Consider the following 24,901-nt stretch of genomic DNA (forward strand, 5'->3'; position numbering starts at 1 on the left):
TGTAAATTCATGCTGTTTATCAGTGGCACTTGTGACAGCACTATATCCTAGTTTGAGTATGTCCTATTGAATATAGTATTAAAAGCAAAATACTACAGGAGTTTGCATATGACAAAGTAATATGACAGTATGTTACATCTTCTAAAACTGAAGTCAGCCAGCAAAGGTGCACAAACACAGAAATCCTTAACACCTAAATAATTTGTATATTCTTGAACTAATCTAGAATGTACATTAGTGGAATAAGCCGCTTTCCTAAAATGTGTAAAGGTTTTAGTGAAAGCGTTATCTCTAAAATTCTTATGGCATTAATTCTAGGAGACTCTGGATCAGGAGTTAAATACAATCCTATCAATACTATAGAGCTCATGATCACTGTTATTACGAAAATCACACAATACATTTTAAATGTCTTTTAATGTAACCCATCTTTCTATGTCAGTAGTTAGCTTTTGAGGATTTTTTTTCTTTGTTCTTCAGCAGTTCCCTAATAGACATTTGTTATCACTACTCTGTTCTTCTAAAATGCTATCCCTATTCTTCTGTAACTTTCTTCTTGGGCCTAGGTCAGTCTTCTGTAAAACAATGAGCAAAAATAACAAACAACTGATAGGTATAATTTAGAACTGCTCTTACTTAGCGTGAGAGATCACTTTTGAATTTTCAATGGATTTGGTAGACAAATAGTGACATCTTTTTTTTTTCCAGGGAGGGTCTTACAGTACAGGATTCACATAGGACAAATCAACCAAAGGCAAGGCACTCAAGTCCTTCGGGATCTTCTCAAAGATTGTCAATTTGGATCAAGCGAGCTCTGTTCGTCTGTCTCACTTTCCTTAAGCACTACATCTGGGATTTGTGCCATAGACAGACACCTCTTTGGCCTTTCCTTGCTTGAAATTTTTGGCCACTCAGCTTTTCGACACTGTCTTTGTTCTGAAGCTTTTTCCTTCAACAGGATCTTGTTCTACTCATGGCTCTGTTATTTCAGTCTTCTTTTCTTCACCATTAGAGGCTTCAATCCCACTTGTGTTATTTCAGGTACTTGTACTTGTATTTCGTCTTTACTACTTCATTCTTCTCGCACTTCTGCTCCTATTCCTGTTTGTGCTCCTGCAGGTGCTACAGGTTGGATTGGTCCCTCTACCGGTGGTGCAACCACTAGTGCTCTTCTCTCAGGATCATAGACCAGTGACGCTTCTTCCGGATTGTTGACTCTTCTGTTGTGTGTGCCATGAATCCAGTGTGGCATTCTGGCATATTTCAAAGTAGTGTTGGTTGTCTGTAGAATTTGGTAGGGGCCTTTCCATCTGGGTTCAAGACACGTCTTCCGAACACGCTTTTTGTCAACAACACAATTTCCAGGATTGGGGTTGTGGCACTTCTTGATGAGGATCTGGTGCGTTAGCTGAAACCTGGTGAGAGGCAGAACAAACCACATAAGGGATGGCTTTACAGTAGATAATATTATCATCTGTAGATAGTCAATATGATGTCTGTATGGACAACAGGTAATCTCAGGGTGCTGCCCATGAGTATTTCATGCATGGACATTACTGTCTTCCTATCTGAAGAGATAGGGGCAGCTAGGTAAGCTCAATCACTGCACCACCTAATAAAGTCACAAATACATTTCTAAGGATGAGTATTGCTCTCCTCAAATGACCAGCTGCCAAATGGTCACAAATCATACATGAAGAAACACAACAGTTGAGAGGCAACACATAAGCAAGGAAGGTCAATTTAACATCAAATCAACTATTAAAGCCATTTCCAACTCTATTTGAAGAGTCCAATGTTGCTTGAGTGTTTTTTTTGTATTTCCTCTCTTTCAGTCTTGAAAGTATAACAAACAGATGCAACCAACAAGTTTCGCCCCCAAACAAGGACAAAGGACAAACAAATTCATGTTTTATAATGAATGTGTCATAGTTTTTGTAACAACAATAAAGTATAATACAATACTAGTACACATCTTTTACATAAAAAGACTAGAGTTAAGAACCATGAGTACATCACATCCACATTAAGCCCAACAGTGACATCCAATCACTGAATAAATATAATCCTTCTAGAGATGTCTTAGTCATAGCTTTTGTATTTGGTTGTCCTTTTTAATTGTGCATGCATCCCTGAAAAAGCGGTCTTCCTATTTGGAATGCAATGAACACATAACAATACCAATAGTAACGCATATGGCCATTTCAGTGATGTCAAAGTACATACTTTTGCCAATCTGTATTTTATCGTTCCGTTCATCTGTTCAACTATGCCTGACGCTTCTGGTCTGTAACTGCAGTGTAACTTCTGTTCAATCTGTAATGCAGCGCACAACATGTTCATCACTTTGTCATTGAAGTGGCTTCCTCTATCGGACTCAAGAAGTACAGACATTCCGAATCTTAGTATGATTTCACATAACAACAGTTTGGCGACAGTGAGACTGTAATGTCTCCTTGTGGGGCAGCCTTCTACCCATCTGGAGAATACACAGATAATCACAAGGATATATCTCAGCCCAATATGAGCAGGAATCACAATAAAATCCATCTGTAGTGTGTTAAAAATACCACATGATGATATGACATAGGTGAGTGCTTCAAACTGGTGTCCTTTTACCTACATTTATTTGTTGACATGTGACACATCTCTTGCAGTTTCAACAGCATTCATTCAAAATCTAGGATTAAACCAACTTTGTTGGAAAAGCCTCACCATCGCATCTCTCTCTAAATGTGTGTATCCTTGGTTGTGCCTAGCCATTGGAAACAAGCTGTCTGGCAACACTGGTCTCCCGTCTTCTGACATCCAAATGTCATTTAGATGTTTTGTACAACCTACACCGTTTCACCCACTCTGTTCAGCCTCTGTCACATCTCCTGTACTCTCTTTAATCTTCCTAGGTATCTGCTATTTCCATCATTATTGATAAAGCACTTCCTTCCTCAGATCTGCTTGTTAAACCATAATTTACTGTAAATCCTACATTAATTGTGCATGCCAGCTAAGCACAGTACCTAGCTACTGAGTCAGCGTAACTGTTGCCTATGACAACGTATCCACTGCCTGTTTATTGCCCTGGGTATTTCATCACAGCAATTTATTTGGGAAGCTGCAATGCACTGAACAAATCCTTCACATTCTTTCAATGTCTGATCAGTGATCCTGTGGAAGTCGAAAACCTTCTCTGCATTCACAATTGCCCAAAATTATGCACTACACTGAAACAATACTGCTGTAAAGATGGTGACTCAATTGTGCAGTTAAACTGCAAGCTTGGCTAAGGGCAATTAACTCAGCAACGTGTGCGGAGAAAAGAGATTGGACCCAAGAGGCAACGATCACACAATTTATGGTGCACACTGCATATGCTGCTCTCAGTGTGCCTTCATTACTTCGCAAGCATGAACCATCAACAAACAGGACATAGTCGGGCTCGATTTAAAGATTCATCCTTCATATCAGGACTTGGTTTTGTGCATAGTTCAGTGGCACTTAGGCAATCATGATCAAAATCATTATTTCTGTCTTCTAGTTCAGGTACCAGGTACAGACATTTAATATTACAGCGCCTGATGGATACATTATCTGGATCAAGCAAACTTTGTTCATATTGGCTGAGTCTACTGTGTGTCAGATACTGCTTTTACGTTCAGGTCAGCAACAATGCAACTGAATGTGGTACCATGACAATTAAAGGATGTCCCAAGACCATGTTTTTGCTCTTTTCCAGACTCACACTCACTGCGGCCACTGCCTTCAAGCAGCCGGGGAGTCCTGATGTTACCGGGTCAAGGATGGTTAAAAAGTATTGCAGAGTTCTTCGGGCTCCTCCATGCATTAGTGTTAACACTGAGTGCACACCCATCTTTTTCATTGCAAAATAAAGTAAACTTCGGTATAATCTGGCATTCCTAGAGCTGGTGCTTAGCACAATTTATCTTTCAGCTTTAGGAAGGCTATAGTGCATTCATCATCATAATATCTTTATTTTGGCTTAAATGCCATAAAGTACATCTCACACATAACAATCAATACTTCTATAAAACATTCACTTCAAATTCATCCGCAAAACAATAAAATGATTCTAATCTAAAGTTATAAATACAAATAATTAAAACCGATAAAAGAATAAAACAGTCGTCCTTTAGCCACCTATGGTCATGGGAAGCAATATTCATTCCCAACATATTAACCAAACCAGAGCCATATATGGGCAACCTATTTTACTATATACAAACCTAGCACAGTTTTATTTGGGTGTTCTGACACAAGCCTACACAAGGGCGTACTTTGCTCTCAATTTCCATGCCCACAGCAAAAATCGAGATAACGCAAGGATGAACATTTCGCTTGTATTGATGTTCAGAATTCTCAAAGTGTTCCAGCAGTTGCTAACCCCAATACCTTGCATAGTACGATAATCCATTTTTTACCAGGTCTATTGTATTTGGCACAGAAACGAAATAAATGTGCTTCCATCTTTTTTTAGATGGACAATGTGGGTAATCAGTTGATACCTGGCCTGCTTTTCCCTATTAGGCTGTAACAGTATTCAAGGCCAGACTGCCCATTCTAAATTTTACATAAAGTTGCTTATTCTGTAGTGGATCAATTCTGTCCAAATCTCAATAGTAGCTTCGATAGCACTTATGCCTAAGGAACTGTCCCGTTATGCTATCCTCAAACTGGTCGCTCCATGTCAACATTAGCACAAGTTTCCAGTAACCTGACTTTATTTCCTGGATAACACCTTTCCCGATGCTTCCTGGCGAGGCCCATATCCCTTCCATTCCATCCCTATCCGTTTATATTTCATATAGCTGAGCAGCGGAATGCGTGCTTCAGTAGCTAATGAAAGGAGTTCCACCAAAGCTTCCCTATAAGGTTACAACTCCTCTGAAGTCCAGAGACGTACCCAGTATAGTAAGGGTCTTATGGATGTCACCTGGTGGATGTTCTAAAGGGCCATATCAAATCTATGGGGTGTGCTTATGGGTAAGTTGAGCAGGGACGTAATGTATTTGTTTACAACCAGTGTAAATATTTGACAGTTGGTAGTCCAACACCATATCTTGCTGCTGTCACTCCTATTTCCCCAGCCCCCCAAGTGAGGGCTGGGGAAATAGGTTATCCTGAAGAAGCCTTATGTTTCCTTTCAATGGCTCAGGCCCTTTGGTAGAGATAGATTTTACTTTCCCAATTTCAGTCCCCGACCATATTATCGATCAATCTTATTCCTAGATAATCAAAGTGCTTCACTTGCTCTGTCAACACCCCTAAAACCATTTTGCCCTGTAAAGATGTGTGGGTTTATTGCCATGACTTTCGATTTAGGTGGATTTATTTCAAGTCCCTTGATTCCACAAAAGGCTGCAAAAGAAACCAACTCAGCCTACAGACCCATCGGGGTTCTTGATAAAAGTAGGGTATTGTCCACAAACATTAAAATTGGGACAGGAAGACCACATAGCTTGGGTGCACCATGATTGCCGTCACAAGACAGTCTACTGCTCCATTTATACAGATACTGAGTGGGAGGCAGCACACAACCCTGTATGACACCACACTTTATAGGGATCTGGATCGTATGATCCTCACCCTAGTTCCTCCTCACCTTAGCATATGTGTCAGTGTAAACAAGTCTCAGCATCAGGACCCTATCCTCCCTCATGAATGCATTGCTTAACATGTATGGCATCTTGACTTCAGGATGCGATAGATACATATCCCCAGGAATGCCATCTAATCCAGGAGACTTTTTTTTTCAATAGCTTCAGTGCCTGTGATGTTTCCTCAGTGCTGAATGTTAGGTGCTCTCTTCTCAGTTCACCCGGTATCTTAACCTCAGATGGAGGAGCAATGATCAGCTCTTTGCAAGTTGAGTGTTGGGAGCGCGTTGACTATTGTTATTGCCTGCTGTTGGGGAGGACTCTAATTCCCAACATTCCCGCAGCCCGAGTGCCACAGCCTAAAGTCCGCACACACCCGTAGGTGCTGAAAAGGGGCCAGGGCTTCCCGCAGTGTGGGACGTGCACGGGCATGCCCGGGCTGCGCCAGGGCAAAGCCCAGGCCATGGGTGGGCCAGTCTGCACCCGTCAGAGCCCAAAGGAGGCCGGGCTGGGCCACCGCTCTTGGCTTTTTTGGCTTGTGGTAGCTACAGCGGGGAAACTGAGTCTAGGACGCATTAAGGATTCCGGATTTGGATTAGAACCAGGACCAGGATCATCAGAATCGATGCACAAAGGTAAACTGGGGGGTCGTTTGCCTGCCGAGGACCATGTGCAGCCAATGAGGAAGGGGGCCGCTTTTTAATTGCTGCAAGCATGGTTTCCTTAACCCTTGTTACAATTCGTCCATTATTACATTCATCTTTGACTATCCGGAAGGCTCTGGTTCACCCCTTGACTCAGCCATTGTAACAACTCCTGCTAGTCTTGACATAGGAGGCTTTGTTTGCTTGGCTAAAAATACTCCTTCCCTATCTAGCCCGGCACCATGGGGAAGTGGAAGACCACCACATTAACCCAACTGGACCCTCTAACCTCAACCCTAGACTGTTTCCTGAAGAGAGCAGCAGGGGTCCTTGACAAGGAAATTGAGTTGGTATTTAGTCGTCTCTCTTGCTCGCCAGTACACCAACTATGTACCCGCTCTAATACCCTGGTATCTGGTCAGGCCTCATTATTATTATTGTTTACCTTGTAGAGCGCCTGGTTACTCCAACAGAGTGTCCCCACACTAGAACATCACCAAAACCCCAACAACTGCCCCGAACTAGCGCCCTTCCTGCCGTATGACTATCAAGCATTAGAGGTCAAAACATTACTTCCGTCCACCGAGAGGGTGTGGGAAGCACCAGGTTTAAAAAAAAATTCTGGAACAGAGACTCCGATACGCAGATCCTGAGATCCACAGGCAGGTCGTTCCAAGCCTTAGCTGCCAGGAAGCCAAAGGATCTCCCTCCAGCTTGAACCTTCCGTACCCTCGGCACAATCACCCTAGCAGAGCCCAGCGATCTCAAGTCCTGTGCGGGCCGATATACTGTGAGGAGGGGGAGCAAGACTCGCGGCCCCTTCTGATTAAGGATCCTATGACCAAAGCATAGGGCCTTAAAAGTAACTATGGCCTGTATTGAGAGCCAATGAAGTTTCTTCAGAGCTTCCCCCACCATGGCCAGCCTAGGGATATTCAGAATCAGCCGAGCTGCAGCATTTTGGAGCTTCTGCAATATATTCAAATTTCTAGCGGTCACCCCTAGGTACAATATGTTACAGTAATCAAGGTGAGATGTAACTAGAGCCTGTACAATAGTTCTTTTGGTGTCAAGGGGGGTGTAGGTCACTTATTTTATGTAGAATTTTAAGAATGCCAAAACAGGCTACGGCCACAGCTGTTATCTGCTCAGAGAAAGACAGATTTTCAACAAACCATACCCCCAAATTCTTGACCTTTCCTTTCGGGCTGGAGTAGTCTCAGTTCCTCTGGCCACCATCGCTGTGACCAAAGAGTGCTGTTTTCCAATTACCATCACCTCTGTCTTCCCCACATTCAGCTGGAGGCAGCTATATTTCATCCAGTCTACAAGCTCATCCAAGCAGACCTTAAAATCAGATGCCATTCCAGACTCCTTTTGCTCCAGAGTAACAATCAGCTGAGTGTCATCGGCATATGACACCAGCTTTATCCCATGCCTCAATACAATATCTGCCATGGGGCGCCTATAGATATTAAACAGGGTGGGGCTAAGAGCCGAACCCTGCGGCACCCCATGCGACAGAGAACAGACTCTAGAATTAAAAGGTTGTTGCAGAACCTAGAAGGATCTGTTCTGCAGGAAGTTTTTCACCCACTTCCATGTGCCGCCATCGACCACGGCCTCCCGCAGCCTCTCCAGCAGAAGGCAGTGGGAGACCGTGTCGAACGCAGCACTCAGGTCTAGAAGTATCATAGCAGTTGTCATTCCTTCATCGGCTGTGGATCTCAGTGCTTCCACTGCCAGGAGAAGGGCTGACTGTGCTATGAAGTGGCCTAAAGCCGGACTGGGCATCTAGGAGGACTCGTCTCTTTTCCAAGAACATAGACAGTTAGCCATTTAAATGTTTCTCCGCAATTTTTGCAACGTAGGGGAGCAGAGAGATCAGTCTCAGATTTTCCGGGAGAGCGGGATCTAGAGACGGTAGCGTGTTTCCAATTGCTGGGTACCTGCCCTGTGCTAAAGGACATGTTCAGTAGTGTTGTAAGAACCAGAGTAATAGCTTTCTTCCCTCACCACAAACATTTTGGGGGAACCGGGTCCAACGGCGACCCTGATTTAACAACCTCCATCAACTTTAGAACCTCACTTTCAACAGGAGGATGAAAGACAAACTTATCCTTGGTCCAGGGGGCCTCCACAACAGGAGCGGGGACAAAATTCCTGCTTCTTTCCGGAAAGGTGGCACATATTTTATCTATCTTACCCATAAAATATTCTGCGACCTTATTGCAATGATCCGTAGAAGTAGGAAGTGCAGCAGTCACACGTTCCAAAGAGGACAGTTGTTTCACAACCTGGAAGATGTTCTTTGTGGAATTTTTAGCTAGCTCAATTTGCTTTGTATAATATTCCATCCGCACTCTCCAAAAACTGATGGTGGTAAAACTTCAAAGCCCCTAGGTAATTCTGCCTGTTTTCATCCAGGTAGCTCTTCCTCCACTGGTGTTCAAGGCGCTTACATCCCATTTTCAATTGCGCCAATTCTTCTGAAAACCATTTTGCAGAAGCTGTCAGACGAGTGCTTTTGCATGGTTTCAAGGGTATGAAGGAGTCCACAGCCTCCTGGATCCAGCGGGAAACTAGGTACTCAGCTATCCGGGTTTCGACCCCTAAATCAGGGGTACTAAAGGCCAGTTTCTCCTCAAAACTATCCTGGGTTAATGTGGCCCATTTCAGAACCATCATGGGCTCAGACCACTTTCCCTGCTTGCAGAGGACCTTTCCAGGGTTCATGATCCAGAAAGGGAGAATATAATGGTCGGACCAAACTACAGGAACAGGTAACACGGCATCTACCTGCGTACTGTTAGTAATAGTATTGTCCAACATATGCCCCCTATTGTGCGTGGGAGTATGGACCAATTGATTATGACCCATTGCCTATAGTCCTTGGGTCAGCTCCGCAGATTCTTTACTTTCTTTATCTTCTAAATGAAGATTCAGATCGCCCAAGAGAAAAAAATTGGGGTAGCGGATAGCGTAGGGGGCAGTATTTTCAAAAGCTCATCAATAAAAGCTCTTGCTGAACCAGGGGGTCTGTAAAAAGGAAGCCCTACAGCTGATTTTTCACTAGTGATGGCCAAATTAAAAAACGTTGCTTAGCAGCTAGACATCGGCAGTATAGACATCTTTAGATGAAATTCTTTCCTGAATATCATGGCAAGCCCCCCCCCTCCTCTGCCCGGACCTATCCACCCTAAGGATAGCATAGCCTTCAGGTGAAGCATCCAGGATATACGGGGCAGACATCGCATTAAGCCAGGTTTCGACTAGAAATAACCCAGACGGTTTTTGGTCCATAAGGAGATCATGGATTTCTAAACTGTGTTTGCTTAGCGATCGACATTTAAGGGAAAGACAGAGTAAAGGGACACTAACAGCTCTCAATGCTTCCACTCTTCCCCTTTCTTCCCCACCCGGTGTCAGCAGGAAGCCGCAGTTCCTGCAACCCCTTCGCCCGCTATCAGCCGCCATATAGTGAAGACAGACAATGTCTCCTAGACTTCTAAGGGCCATCACTTCCTCTGAGGAGTACGCATCTCTAAACTTGGCGGAAGTACCAGGGGTTCTGGCACCTCGTTGTTAAGTACTGTGGAACAGGGAGAGCTGACTACATCTGTGCTACCTTCCCCCGGACAAAATACAAGCCCTGAAATCCAGGAGGGGGAGGGGGATTTAGCAAGGCACATCCAGCGCCTGTCTTTCTGCTGGGAGATTGCTAGTTGGCAACTTACCCTGAAGTGGCAACAGTAGTCTCCCAAAAGGATGTTCAGGAGGGACCTGTCAGAGGACTGGGTGCCGGGGCTAAACGCACAACGGTGGAGACCAAGGAAAAATGTCTTCAGGCAGCTCCTTTAACTCCAAACCTCCCGGGAACAGTTCTTCTGTCGAAAGACCTGTTGGCAGCAATGCTGGAAGCCTGGTGTGGGGACTCTTTTGGAAGGTCTGGATACTAAACTGGAACCCATCAAACAACTTTACTATAATTGAGGGAACGCTCCTCTTGGTCCCAACAGAACCGCAGGGCTAATAATATAGCCGATGTCGCCCAAACAGTCCCCCCAGACCATGGTGTTAACATGGTCCAGTACCAATCTACCATGAAGGCAGTGTTGAGGGAGGTTGGTCTAGCAGGTGCAGTTATTAACTCTCTGTGTAGGAGCTTTACCCAAATCACTACTCTTCATCCCAGGCCGCCCCTACCCCCCCTTCAAGGGATTATCCACAGGCGACAAGGAGTGTGGAAAACCAAGGTGGTAACAAGTTCGCACAGAGGGAAATCGCTGGATGTGAGGCTTCTATCCCAGCAACAGAGGAGCTGGATAGCCAGCGTGCAGGCCCAAACTACATCCACCTACCTCCCGAAGCAACACCATATGTAGTAGTCCTGGGAAATGTTCCAGTGCTGAAACCAGGCTCCATCGAAGTTTTTCACCAATTGAAAAGTAAAGCCCAGCACTGGCTAAATAGCAATACAACTCTGGGATATAGGGTGGTGAGAAACATCATGGTACGACGGGTGGCCTGGATAGGAGGGTCGAAAAAGAGCAATGATAGTGATGGTGTGATTATTAACTTTTATCAACCCCATCTAGCAGAAAGAATTCTCTAGGCGGTTAATGCTAGTGCTCCAACAGGCCCAGCCACCTCGATTACGGCCCTTCCACTTGGTGACGGGAACATTGGTCTGTAAAAGAAGCCATCACAAAATCCATTGTTCCCGAGGAGACTCTTGAGTACTGCATCCTACGAGTGGCACCAGATCCAGTCCCCTGTTCTACCTTTTAATGCCTTCACCCCCCCCTGGGCCCCCTTGAGAACAGTGATTGACTGGGAGGACCAGGGTCCCTGCCTGTGACTTTTTCTTGATGCCCGGATCATACAAACCAATGAGAAATTTCGGGCCTCCATTCCAGGGATACAACACACCTCTTCTTCATCTCCTGGAACATAAAATGTAAATCCAGTATTTGTAAAGCACGAACAATTAGCCGAAGGTGTCAAGGGGCTGGGGGCCATCTGGAAGATTAAGCAAGCGATTTCTCAGAGTCACATGGTGCTGAGCAGATCTGCCACAGGCACCAGGGATTCAACCGTGAGCCCCCGTGGTCTATGGATCTCGTAAGCTGGAGAGTGGAATTGCTGAATTGAACACTGATAATCAATGCCTGCAGGCCTTGCTTTTCTCACGAGGGTCCACCAGCCTGTTACTTTAAAATTTTTATAATGCCGTTTCCTACCTCCCTGAGACATGTAACATCGCTCGGCAAATTTCTGGATAGTTTTAGTACTTTCTCTAGTTACACCCCTAACATCGGGTTGGTTGGTGATTTTAATGTTCACCTTTGTGGGGATCCACAAGCTCAGCGTTTAGGGGTTTTTGACTGCCCACACTACTCAGGAGGGCATTTTGAACATCACAGGCAGGGCACCTTTTAAACGCCTTATCATGTGACTTTGATTTACAATTTGCGATGGAAAACTTGGACCCTGCCCAGAGCACACACACACCAAATTTTAAAAGACATGGTAAGGACTTGTTCATTGATTTAATTCTTGTTTCCACCCCTATATTCCAACTAATATTAGATTTCACAATTAATTCAAGTATTTACAGTGATAACAGTCCCCTGTGCCTTAAAACTAGTTGGCTTGCACTAGGTCGTAAGTAGTCCTGGGCGGTAACTTCCGTTCCGCTCGCTGAATTTGCGGAATTTGGGTAATTTCCCGTACTGCGGAGAATGGGGAATTTCCAAAATTTCGCGATCCGTGGCTTCGTGGAATTTTTTGCTTGTTCACGCTTTCAAAATGTGTGATCGTGAGATATTTCTCCCCGAGCACGCAAACAGCGTTCGCGAACAAGAAAAAAGCATCGAGAACGGGCGGAATAAGCAATTCCGCGTGTTCACGGAACTTTTGCGTGCTCGTGGAGATTTTTTACCGTTTCGTGGAGCTTTGCGTAGCGCGACTACGCAAATTCCGCCAACCCCTAGTCTTAAGAAGGGGAATAGGGGCAGGGTGGCCCTATAGCCCACAAATGGAGGCAGGAGGCTTGAATGGGCACAGATTACCCCCGTCCATTTCCACAAGTCTATCTTAGCCAAATGCCAAGAGGAAATCCAATCTGTGTGGCGGTCCTAAGGTACCAGGACATACAAGTAGTTAAAGCTTTTGAATCCTTTTACTGCTCCATTGCTGACCTATTGACGATCTCCACCCCGAATACCCTACAAGACAAGGCCCCAAAATGGTTTGATATAACATGTTCTTGTGCAGCTAGTCCCTCAAGGCGGCCCTGCATGCCGTCCCGAGACAGAGGACCAGTTAGAACCCGTAGAACACGGTATAAAACAGCCCTAAAAAACTTAGATATCTTGAAGGAGGAGGCTTGGGGAAAGCTAATGGAGCCTAATACCATTAGGAACAATACCATGTTGTGGGGTATATTTAACAGCCCAATCCTGGGAGTAGAGCCTGCTAGTGCTCTTGATGCGCACATCACAGAGGATGACTGGGTCAGCCACTTCGAGGGTATGTTCGGGGGTACCACAACCCAGATATTATCTAGTAGGGGAGTAAATGAAAGGTCTGTACTAACGGTCTCAGAAGAAGAGGTGAGGAATAGCAGGTATCATGTGAAATAAAGCCCCCGGTCCGGACTGCATCTTGCCCGACCTTTAAATGTCCAACTAAGAGTTCTGGTCTCCGGTGCTTACTGGTGTTATTAATGCGGCTGTCAGAGCGGGTTGCCCGTCCTCATGGGCCACCTCCACCATTGTCCTGGTTTTTAAAAAAGGGAACAGAGAGAGCACACACTGTTATAGGCCCATCTCCCTGTTGGACTCTGTGGTCAAAGTGGTTGGACGAAACCTGTTATATAGATTATCCACCTGTGCCGCAGAGAACATCTTGTCAGACACCCAATACAGGTTTAGCTCCGGTCGCTCAACCACAGAGCAATGTCTGAACCTCTTCTTGATAGTGAATAAGTACACGGTTGCCCGCACTGGTACTGTTTTCTTGGCTTTCATGACCTTTCTTCCGCATTTGATTGCGCAAAGAGAAGTAGGCTGTGGTAGACCCTGCTCTCCTTGGTGCAGATAAGGAAATAAACCTTTTCCTACAAGATCTTCATCAAGACACCAGGGCGGCTGTGCCTTACTCAGGGAACAAGCATAAGGCCTTCATGCCTCCAATCAGGAGAGGGGTAAGACAGGGTTTCCTAGCCCCTTTCTTTTTCAATATATACTTCAATGGCCTAAAGAATACCCTCCTAGAGACCAGGGCGGATTTCCCGCAGGCAGGACGGCTTGGCCTTCCCATCTTGCTGAATGCATACGACACCGTCCTGATGGCCAGCGCAGAATTGGGGTTACAGAGGTTAATTAACTCCTTTGTCAAGTTTATGCGGGAGCAGGATCTTGTGGTTAACAACGCAAAGTCTTTTATTATGCAAATAGGGGCCCGCTCTAGTAGGCCATACACCTTTATGGTAGGGTCATCTATCGTGCCAATAACAAGCGTTTCCTCTTATTTAGGAGTTTTATTGGATTGGAAAGTGAAATGGGGGCCTCAACTTACCAGTAAGAGGAACGATCTTTCCAGACAAATGACAGCCATATTTAACTTTTCAACCAGATTGGGGAAAAGACCTGTGGGAGCTTTATTAAATCTATACAGCGCCAAGTGTCTCACCAAGGTATTATATGGCAGTGAAATTTGGGGGCATACTAACACAAAGGAACTCCAAATTGTGGAAAATAAGTTCTTGAGACGGCTCCTATCAGTTCCTCAAGGCACCCCATCCTTCTCAATACATGTGGAGCTTGGTATGAAATAGGTAACTGATATGATAGTGATTCGCCCGTCATATTGTAGTTAAAAATGTGGGCAGGTAAGGGGACAACATTAAACAAACTCATCCTAAATGATTGCCTGGCCTTTGACCACGCCACACGAACACCATTGTTGAAGTATATTGAAGAGACCTTAACGGGCGTGGGGAGACGTGATCTTTTTACTAACCCGGATCAGGTAACCAAGGGAGATCTGAACCCCATAAAGGCGAGCCTCATGGAGCAGAGGGTTATGGCTAAGCCTGGGCAAAGCACTACGCTACGATCGTGTAGTTTGCTAAGTTTGCGCTACTTCGCACTACGCGAATCGCACAGTGCAAACACGCGTAGCGGTCTATTTTTGATTGCTTGCGGTCCTCAATGTCAAGTTGGTGACCGCGAGCAAGCAAAATGACATCCCGGTGAGACTTTCTCGTTCGCGATCAGCAACATCAAGTTGCCGATCGTGAGCGTGGAAAATAAACCTCCCTGCGAGCTTCTCAACGCGGGGAGGTCAGGTTTCTCATTGCAAGTGGTCGCGTATGCTCGCGACCGCTCGCGATGAGAAACTACCAGTCCGCGTTGAGAAAGCGGCCGCTCGAGTAGAAATCTACTCGAGCGGCAGAAAACGACGGACTGCACTGTGCAAGATGCAGTTTGCACTGATTGCACAGTGCGAACAGCATCTTGCACAGTGCACCACGCAATTTGCGAAGCTACGCGTAGCTCGCATAGTGCGAAGTGCACTACGCGTAGTGCTACTTCACAAACTACGCCCAGGGTTAGTTATGGCAAGGGAAGAGAGGGAGCTCCTAAAGCCTAGTGTACTCCGATTTGTTATGTTAAACACTACTAATTCGGCGGAGCCTTACTTACTGGGACTCAAACTCGCAGGACAGATTCCTGCTCACGAGGTTCCAGTTAGACCTTTTCCACCTCCTTCTTGCTCATCCTAGGGGCTGTACCAAGGCCCAAACTTTGATGTCCTGTGGCTGCGATGGTCAACTTTATGATGTTTTTTAGTGTTTATGAAACTCCTAGTCTTTTATAATTCCAATCTTGATAAGAGCTAATTTTATGCAAGTACGTCCAGATTTTGTTTATTTACAAATGGTGACCGGTAGTAGGTAGGTAGATAGATAGGCATGTAGGCAGGTAGGGAGATAGGTAGGTAGGTAGGCAGGTAGGTAGGTAGATAGATAGGTAGGTAGGCAGGCAGATAGGTAGGTAGGGAGGTAGGTAGACAAGCAGGTAGGTAGATAGATAGGCATGTAGATAGATAGGGAGGTGGATAGATAGGTAGGTAGGTAGATCAGTAGGTAGATATGTAGGTAGGTGGATGGGTAGGTAGGTAGGTAGATATGTAGGTAGGGAGGTAGCTAGGTAGGAAGGTAGATATGTAGGTAGGTAGATGTGTAGGTAGGTAGGTATGTAGGTAGGTATGTAGGTAGGTATATATATAGGTAGATAGGTAGGTAGGTAGATAGACAGACAGACAGATAGGATAGATATGCACACACATAGAAGAAAAGTCCTCTGCACTCTCTTGGTTAATTTCAATGATTATTTATTTTACCCACAGCCAAATCGACACGTTTCAGCTGCAATGTAGCCTTGTTCACAATATTTACAGAGCAGTATTTCTAGAACTACCCTTTCTTCTTCACATTTCTCCCTCCCCACTGTTCCCATCCTTTCCTTCCCCCAATTCACCCCCTTAATCTTCCGTGCTATAATGGCAACTCGGAATTGAGGATGTCAATAGGTGGACCCATTTGAGCAACAAACCGATCCTGAGAGGCCTCCAAGGGACACGTGACACTAGATGTACGCACCGCGCACATGAGCCTGGCAGCTGACCGCGTAGGAAACTAGAATGTTCCCACTGTTGAGCTACAGGGAAAGAAACAAATTGTGAAAACATGCACACACAGGTGAACACGTCGGGAGGAATATAATGAAACTGCACAATTTGTGAACAAAATACTCGCAAGATAAGGGAGCCAAGAACATGAAAGGCAGTTATCTGTATTTTGCTGGAGCAGTGTAGAAAGAGGGAAATAGAGAGTCTGTGGGGATCATTATACTGTGGTAAGATGCACAACAATAAATCCTGCAACACTATTGCCTAGTCCATTCTGTGAAAAAGTGAGAAATTAAGCAGATCATGATTGTTTAGATGTGACAATTTTGCACAAAACCAAGGCCCGATATAAAGGACACCCCGTTGGAAGAATCAGATAGTGTGGTGATTGTTGATGGATCATGTTTGAGAAATGAAAGAGGCAAACTGTGATCTGCCTATGCAGTATGCACAGTGGCTGCAGTTCTAGAAGCATCCTGTCTAAAAGGGGTAAACTCTGTACATATTGCTGAATTGATAGCTCTGACTAGAGTATGTAAATTTGGCAAAAACCTAAGAGTAACCATATTTACTGACAGTCAATATGGTTTTGAGGTGGTCCATGATTTTGGACAATTATGGATGCAAAGGGGATTTCTGACTTCTTCAGGGTCTCCGATCAGAAACGGCAGAAATGTGAAAGATTTGTTGGACGCTTTGCAATTGCCCAAAAGCATTGCGGTGGTCAAGTGTTCTGCACATAAGTCAGGAAATGATTATGTGACAAATGGTAATAGATAAGCTGACCAAGTAGCAAGTTTCTGTGCACAAAATTCGATTGGCATAAACAGAGGGGTCGAAAATTAAAATACGAATTGCCACCTGATGTTTTCCTCTTTGGAAACATGGGATGAAATTAGGCAGTTGCAGGACGAGGCAAGTAATGAGGAAAATTAATTTTGAATAAAATCAGGCTGCAGGAAGAGCGCAGAGGATGAAGTGTGGGTTTACACAGATGAAATATCCGTCATGCCCGATTGTTTACTCTCACAAATGGCGAGGGTGTACCATGTAATTGCACATGTTGGAAGAGATGCAATAATTAGGCTCTGGTATGGTAAGATGGCTAGGACATATGCGTTCAAAGTGGCATGTGCTAAACGCATCGGTGCTATACGCAGATTTAAGGGAATATGGTTAGGTTTTTCTTCATTAATGGCAGCCAATGGGTGATAATTATGAATTCCACCCTCTTTGCGTCCTGGGAGCGAAGTAAAGATTAAGTGTAATATTAAACGTAAGATGGTCAGTACTCTGTTCTTAACAGGTAGTGGTAAAGGTAAATTTTTAAAAAGTTAATGCTATTAGCAAGTATGCAAGGCTGTCGGCAAACTATATTTTGTTTTAGAATGAAAGTGGGAGCAGTATTCAGTATAGTTTGGAAGCTTCGTGGAAGCTCCGCCCACTCTCCACCCATCTTTTTCATTGGCTTAGGCCCTAAATGCTGCCTTCCAATTGGTTTTAGGCTTCTTAGTCTCTCCACATGACGACCATGTCGTCATTTGTATCCTTCCAAGGCTACTGGCCCCTTTACTTTGAGTGTTGCATGGTACCTATTTTTTTCCCGTACATTCTCCCCCACCGACCCCCTACCGCAGTCTGTGCATTCTCGCCCCCCCACTCTCGTAGTTCATGCCTTTTCGCTCCCTGCCCTCCGCCCGCACTCCCGTTTTCAATGCAATAGGTCTCGCTTAAATTCGAGTCCTATTGTATTGCAATGCTTGTTCAGTTTCCAACCGCAGATACATCTGCTACCCGTTCTGATTTTATCCTCGTGTTACCTGTCTGCTTGTAACTATTCCCAGAGGCCGGAACCTATCTTCTCGTCGTGCAGACTCCTTTAGCCGACGGACACGTACGGAGGTATTGTTGTGCAGCCGGACGCTTTTCTGTAGTGCTCCTGCTCCTGGACTGGCCGTCGTCAGCGCTCGTTCATTGGCTAAGACTTCTCCTTCCAAGATGGTGGCAGCGTGGGAGCGATTGAAACACTGATGACAGTCCGTAAGCTTGCCTCCCTCTGTACCATGGTGAGTGCAGGCACTGGGGGAGGAAGTAAGAGGGGCTGGGAGTGGGGGCATGACTGGAGATCAGCCCTAAACTTCTCACCGCAACCGGGAGAGCGAGCCAGCAAACACTGCCAGCATCTGTCCTGGGTGGTGTAGGAGGGTGTGGTATATTTAGTAGGACAACTCCATTCAGAAAATGACACTGCAAATCCGTTCTTCCCTTGCAAGTGAGCTCTCTTTCTTGCCATACAGGAAGAGAGGTTGAAGTATTACCCTCCACCTTGGTACCAGCTGAGGCAGAGAGCCTCTTGCTCATTAATGATGCAATGATTAATCTCCCCTCCTCTGAAAATACCGCGATGGCTCCATTCCACTGCCAAAGCATCCACAGTGAGGTCATCTCTGGGGTACAGTCAGGAAAAATCTCACACCAAAACCCTTTTTCTGAACATTAGTGGAAGATGCTGGAGCGCGTCCTCACCTAGCAATAATGTTGGACTATCTATCTCCTGTCCTGTCACAGAAAATTATGGCTGCGGTTCTCTACACCCCCCACCACCCTGAGGACCAAATTAGCTTCTTTACCGGAATGGACATTGACATTTCTAACTCAAGTAGGAATCAAGACTTTCACGCAAGCAAGTCATCCGCAATTATGCAATCTCTCTGCCCCACATGGACACATGGAGCCTCTGACTCATCTCAAAACTATACAAAACATGGGGGGCATGGCTGACAACTGACGAAGATGGCCGCCTACTAAAGCGGCTCTGGAGCCCGTGACCTTAAAACCCAAAATATCCTGGTCTATATCTGTCACCTGGACATACACACCTGTGTACTGTCGTACGGAGAGAGCCGCGAGTACATTACTGCTGGCCTGGCTTGTGAGCTCAACGGAACACTAAAACCAGTGTTGCTGCGACCCTGGGGCCTTGCAGACTGCCCGGCTGGCGTGACATGGTGGCTGGACGTGAGCTGATGTATTCGGGTGAGGGGCCGGCGCTGAGTGCGTGACCCCCCACCCACAATGTGTACAAACCTTGAGCTTTGAGCACCCCACTTTTGGTTTGATCCGATCGGCGTGTGGCGTGGATCTGGAAAAACCTGCATACCCGTTGCCCTGCGGCCTGTGGAGACTGCGCCCTGGCGTGGCGGGTCTGCCGAGATGAGAGGGCATATTCAGGAGCTGGGCCAGCACTGGAGGCGAGGTGCATGACCCCCCCTCCCGCAATGACACATGACCTTGTGTGTGACACCCCCCGGCTGCTGCAGATTTCCTCATGGCAGGAGTGGTGTAGTTGTGCTGTGGGCCATTGACGCGGTGCCCCGGTGCTGGGGTTGATTGCCAATGACTTTACCTTCCCTGTGTGATGTTAGAAGCGGGGGCCAATGCGGAATACGGCCTGGCCCTGATATATCCACCAGAAGCCATTGCCCTGCTGTATAGAGGGGGGCTATTGCGAACAAAGGCGCCAGGAGCAGCAGGTGATTTGCAGCAAGCCCTCAAGTGCTGCCCCTGGGGCTGGGGCTAGCTATCAATGTCTATACAACAAAGAGAAGGGGGGGCCCGGAGCTAGTTATGGTCCAGTGTCTGTGCTCCGTGTGTCGTCTATAATACTCAAATGGAGACACTGTTCCTAAAGAGGGAAAGGGCAAAAGAGACCAATTCGGAAAGAAATATGGAAGAGTAAAGTCCTAGGCTAGTATTAGGCCCAAAAAAACTAGATCAAGGGGGAGGGCATACCTTAGTTTCTCTTGTTGCCCTCACACACCCCGAAGGATGTCATGCTTCATCATTGGGCGTTTTGCTCCTCGTCGGGCCGGCGCTGCCATGCCCTACGGGTCCCCCGAAGGGTCACTTTAGCGGAGATCTTTTAGAGAAAACGCCGTTGGGTGCATGCGGGTGTGTGGTTTGGGTCCTAATAAAAAGACATGTGGTGATGGGGGTGTGTCAGTGACGTGATGGCCTAAAAATGTCTAAGGGTTACTAAGGTGATAGGGTTTAATGTAAATAGCACCCTTGACATACTAAAAAACCCGTAGGTTAGGTGTTACCTTATTGGAAATAATGTGCCATTAGGTAACTAGTGTGTGGTCATATGGTCGACATGTTTCGCGCCCCAATGGTCCAAAAAAGGATCCTTGGCGCTTCCTCAGGACCAAAAAGAATAATAGTGAGTGTGGACTGAGGGATACTACCCACAGTTACTATCCGGGCGTACAGGTCAAGATAGCCCTGCTCTCTGTGTAAGAGTCAAGTCGCTCCAGGATAAAAGCCTAGGTAAACATAAAAAGAAAGAAAGAGAAAGGAGAACATCCTGCGTATTAGAGTATGTTCACCTGTCCAAGGGATTCCAAAACGAGTACATAGTAAAATCATTCAAAAGGGATATCACCTCCACTCACGGGTGGTGGCGTGATGGGGTCTCAACGATAAGCTACCGGGCGCCTGGACCAGGGAAAGTGACCTGGAATGAAGACAACCCGTCACCGATCGGAGTCGCCCATTAGTCCAAACACTAACCGTGGAAGAGATCAAAACAGATGTACAAGTCCTCATACGGTATACAGTGAGTCGGTCCATAGCGTTAGAGCTAGTACAACAAGTATGTTACAACACTCACCTAAAAACGGGGAGAATAATGCTCCATAGATTAGGGGACGAGCGTACACACCTTCTAGTGCTGTAAAGAAGGAATAAATACCAGGCAACTACTAGTAAACCTTACTAGTAATGATTCCAAATCTAGTCTGAGCTCTCGTATAAACTATTTTTTGAGTAAACAACCACTCTCCTCTGCACTTTTACATGCGTTTACTTACAGTTTAGCTCCGGCGTGGCCTCTTAACCACCTACCCCAATCGTCCTCCTATCTGGAATGGAAACGAGGACTTCTCCGGGTCTCATTTGTAGTTCCCGCGTGGACTAATTGGGGCGATACCCGTGTCCGGTCATCTACGAGGAGCAGCTGTGTTTACATCGTTGTGTGTCTTGGTGCGCATGTGCAGGAGATAGACAAGCGGACTCCGCGCCTGCGTATGTCGAGTATTGACTCCGGCTGGCGTTCTGCTGTTGTCATGGTAATGTGCCTACACAGTTATCAATGGTTCGTACGTATCGCTGAGTAATAGTAGTGTGAGCAGTGTATCTTCACAGTTCGAAGTGGCTAATCTCCCACGGTAAATGCGGCGCTCTATTGTAGGAAGACTGTGTGTTTTTTGAGTTAATGTGGTGCCCGTATATGTACAGTCAATCATAGACTCGTAAAAATCCACGTGCTTAGTGCTGGATGAGTCTCGGGGGCAACGGGGAGAGGGGGGAGAGAATCATAATCACATACCCAACCCCTAATGTTTTCACAGGTAGCTGCCTGCCCGATTGACCAAAACGTCGGAAGAGATAGGGGAGTTACGTGTGTTGGGTGCTCCTAGCTGCGACAAACCCCCATAGAGAGGGGCGGATGGTGCCGCAGTGTCAATGTAACTGTCCGAAAGGTGACTCAGGGAAACAGTTGCTCGAGCATAGTGCCTCGTTAAATCAGAATTACTCAAGGAGAGATACTACAGAGACAAAGGGGGCCATAGGCATGTGGTGGCTCGGTGTGCGCTTGCTATAATGTTGGTGGGGGTGTGTGCTGATCATTTAACTCTCATCCCATCAACCTGGGTTATAATTCAGTCCATGGTATCTCATCGTTCAGGCCCACATCATTGGTCCGGAGACGATGTACCCAGCGTTGTTCTCTGCGCAGTAGGGTGTTGTTATTCCAATGTTGGTTGTTTTCCAATACTGTCCACTTGATATCATCGCATGTATGCCCTTTCTCAATGTAATGATTAGTTAGTCTGGTTGCTGTTCTCCCCCGTCGGATCGTACTCCTATGTTCACTTATCCTCAGTTTAACTTGTCTTGTGGTCATCCCCACGTAGCGAAGTGCACAGGGGCAGGTAATGAGGTACACACAGTTTTTTGTGTTGCAGTTCGTGTGGCTCCGTTGGTCCCACGTGATCTTGTCCAGCACCAAGTGTGTAGTGTGTTTGGTAAAGGGACATGCACTACAACAGCCACATGGGTAATGGCCTTTCACAGCGGGGAGGGACCATAGCGTGGACTCCTGACGATTGGTCTTCGCGCGGGGTCTCGTGTAGATCAGTTGGTCCCGTAAGTTGGTGGTCCTCTTGAACGCAAACCTGGGGCGCTCTATCATGAGATTCCCCGTGTTCAGAATTTTCCAGTTCCATTAGGGGTTGGGTATGTGATTATGATTCTCTCCCCCCTCTCCCCGTTGCCCCCGAGACTCATCCAGCACTAAGCACGTGGATTTTTACGAGTCTATGATTGACTGTACATATACGGGCACCACATTAACTCAAAAAACACACAGTCTTCCTACAATAGAGCGCCGCATTTACCGTGGGAGATTAGCCACTTCGAACTGTGAAGATACACTGCTCACACTACTATTACTCAGCGATACGTACGAACCATTGATAACTGTGTAGGCACATTACCATGACAACAGCAGAACGCCAGCCGGAGTCAATACTCGACATACGCAGGCGCGGAGTCCGCTTGTCTATCTCCTGCACATGCGCACCAAGACACACAACGATGTAAACACAGCTGCTCCTCGTAGATGACCGGACACGGGTATCGCCCCAATTAGTCCACGCGGGAACTACAAATGAGACCCGGAGAAGTCCTCGTTTCCATTCCAGATAGGAGGACGATTGGGGTAGGTGGTTAAGAGGCCACGCCGGAGCTAAACTGTAAGTAAACGCATGTAAAAGTGCCGAGGAGAGTGGTTGTTTACTCAAAAAATAGTTTATACGAGAGCTCAGACTAGATTTGGAATCATTACTAGTAAGGTTTACTAGTAGTTGCCTGTTATTTATTCCTTCTTTACAGCACTAGAAGGTGTGTACGCTCGTCCCCTAATCTATGGAGCATTATTCTCCCCGTTTTTAGGTGAGTGTTGTAACATACTTGTTGTACTAGCTCTAACGCTATGGACCGACTCACTGTATACCGTATGAGGACTTGTACATCTGTTTTGATCTCTTCCACGGTTAGTGTCTGGACTAATGGGCGATTCCGATCGGTGACGGGTTGTCTTCATTCCAGGTCACTTTCCCTGGTCCAGGCGCCCGGTAGCTTATCGTTGAGACCCCATCACGCCACCACCCGTGAGTGGAGGTGATATCCCTTTTGAATGATTTTACTATGTACTCGTTTTGGAATCCCTTGGACAGGTGAACATACTCTAATACGCAGGATGTTCTCCTTTCTCTTTCTTTCTTTTTATGTTTACCTAGGCTTTTATCCTGGAGCGACTTGACTCTTACACAGAGAGCAGGGCTATCTTGACCTGTACGCCCGGATAGTAACTGTGGGCAGTATCCCTCAGTCCACACTCACTATTATTCTTTTTGGTCCTGAGGAAGCGCCAAGGATCCTTTTTTGGACCATTGGGGCGCGAAACATGTCGACCACATGACCACACACTAGTTACCTAATGGCACATTATTTCCAATAAGGTAACACCTAACCTACGGGTTTTTTAGTATGTCAAGGGTGCTATTTACATTAAACCCTATCACCTTAGTAACCCTTAGACATTTTTAGGCTATCACGTCACTGACACACCCCCATCACCACATGTCTTTTTATTAGGACCCAAACCACACACCCGCATGCACCCAACGGCGTTTTCTCTAAAAGATCTCCGCTAAAGTGACCCTTCGGGGGACCCGTAGGGCATTGCAGCGCCGGCCCGACGAGGAGCAAAACGCCCAATGATGAAGCATGACATCCTTCGGGGTGTGTGAGGGCAACAAGAGAAACTAAGGTATGCCCTCCCCCTTGATCTAGTTTTTTTGGGCCTAATACTAGCCTAGGACTTTACTCTTCCATATTTCTTTCCGAATTGGTCTCTTTTGCTAGCTATCAATGGCCGTGATGTACTATTCACCAGACAACATTGCCTTACTGTATGGAGGGGGGCCATCACGATCAGAGGCACCTGAACCAGCAATTGATTCAAAGCCAGCCCTTCTAGTACTGCCACTTGCCAATGTAGTCAGATGGCTAACAACGGTCTGAAGAGAGTCCCAATAATGAACAGGCTGCTGGTGCAGGGAGAGATGTTGAAGGCCTTTGGATCCAACGCCAGCTCCCTCGGACTTCCATACTACCACCTTCGGACTCCCAAGCTACTGCCCTTGGACTCCCATGCTACTGCCCCCCGACTCATGGGGCACAGGGTCAAGACTGATTTGCATATGGCTGGGTTCAAACTGGAATGGCATGGTGAGCAAAACAACGATGGATTTAGGCCCAGATCTCTGTACTGGGGTGAATGTATGACATTGTTCTGCATTCTGTCCATCAATTGTTGTTTTTGCATTTGTCACCCCGAGTGGGAAGGGTATGCTCAGACGTGAGTCCCTTGCTCTCCATGCCACTGGAATCAGGCTATCCTGGCTGACGAGGGCTGAAAGCCCGAAACCGGTCTTAGGATGCTTGTTTCCAGTCCAGGGAGGACCTGGCTTAGCAGTTCGGGCTGGACTGTTCCCATGGGGCACAGGGTCAAGACTGATTTGCATATGGCTGGGTTCAAACTGGAATGGCATGGTGAGCAAAAAAACGATGGATTTAGGCCCAGATCTCTGTACTGGGGTGAATGTATGACATTGTTCTGCATTCTGTCCATGAATTGTTGTTTTTGCATTTGTCACCCCGAGTGGGAAGGGTATGCTCAGACGTGAGTCCCTTGCTCTCCATGCCACTGGAATCAGGCTATCCTGGCTGACGAGGGCTGAAAGCCCGAAACCGGTCCTAGGATGCTTGTTTCCAGTCCAGGGAGGACCTGGCTTAGCAGTTCGGTCTGGACTG

General features: G+C 46.3%; 1 protein-coding gene across 1 annotated transcript in view; it reads right to left on the reverse strand.

Annotated features, from left to right (window-relative positions):
* Positions 1–437: 437 nt before the first annotated feature.
* LOC146833296 (uncharacterized) overlaps positions 438–24,901 on the reverse strand; it is a 215,256-nt gene continuing 190,792 nt past the window's right edge. The window contains exon 4 of the mRNA XM_085599896.1: positions 438–1,415. Within this exon, the coding sequence (XP_085456022.1) occupies positions 1,073–1,415 (343 nt within the window). The 3' untranslated portion in view covers positions 438–1,072. The remainder of the gene's footprint in view (positions 1,416–24,901) is intronic.

Source organism: Triturus cristatus, chromosome 4_2, assembly GCF_964204655.1.
Source record: "Triturus cristatus chromosome 4_2, aTriCri1.1, whole genome shotgun sequence".
NCBI classification, from domain to species: Eukaryota; Metazoa; Chordata; class Amphibia; order Caudata; family Salamandridae; genus Triturus; species Triturus cristatus.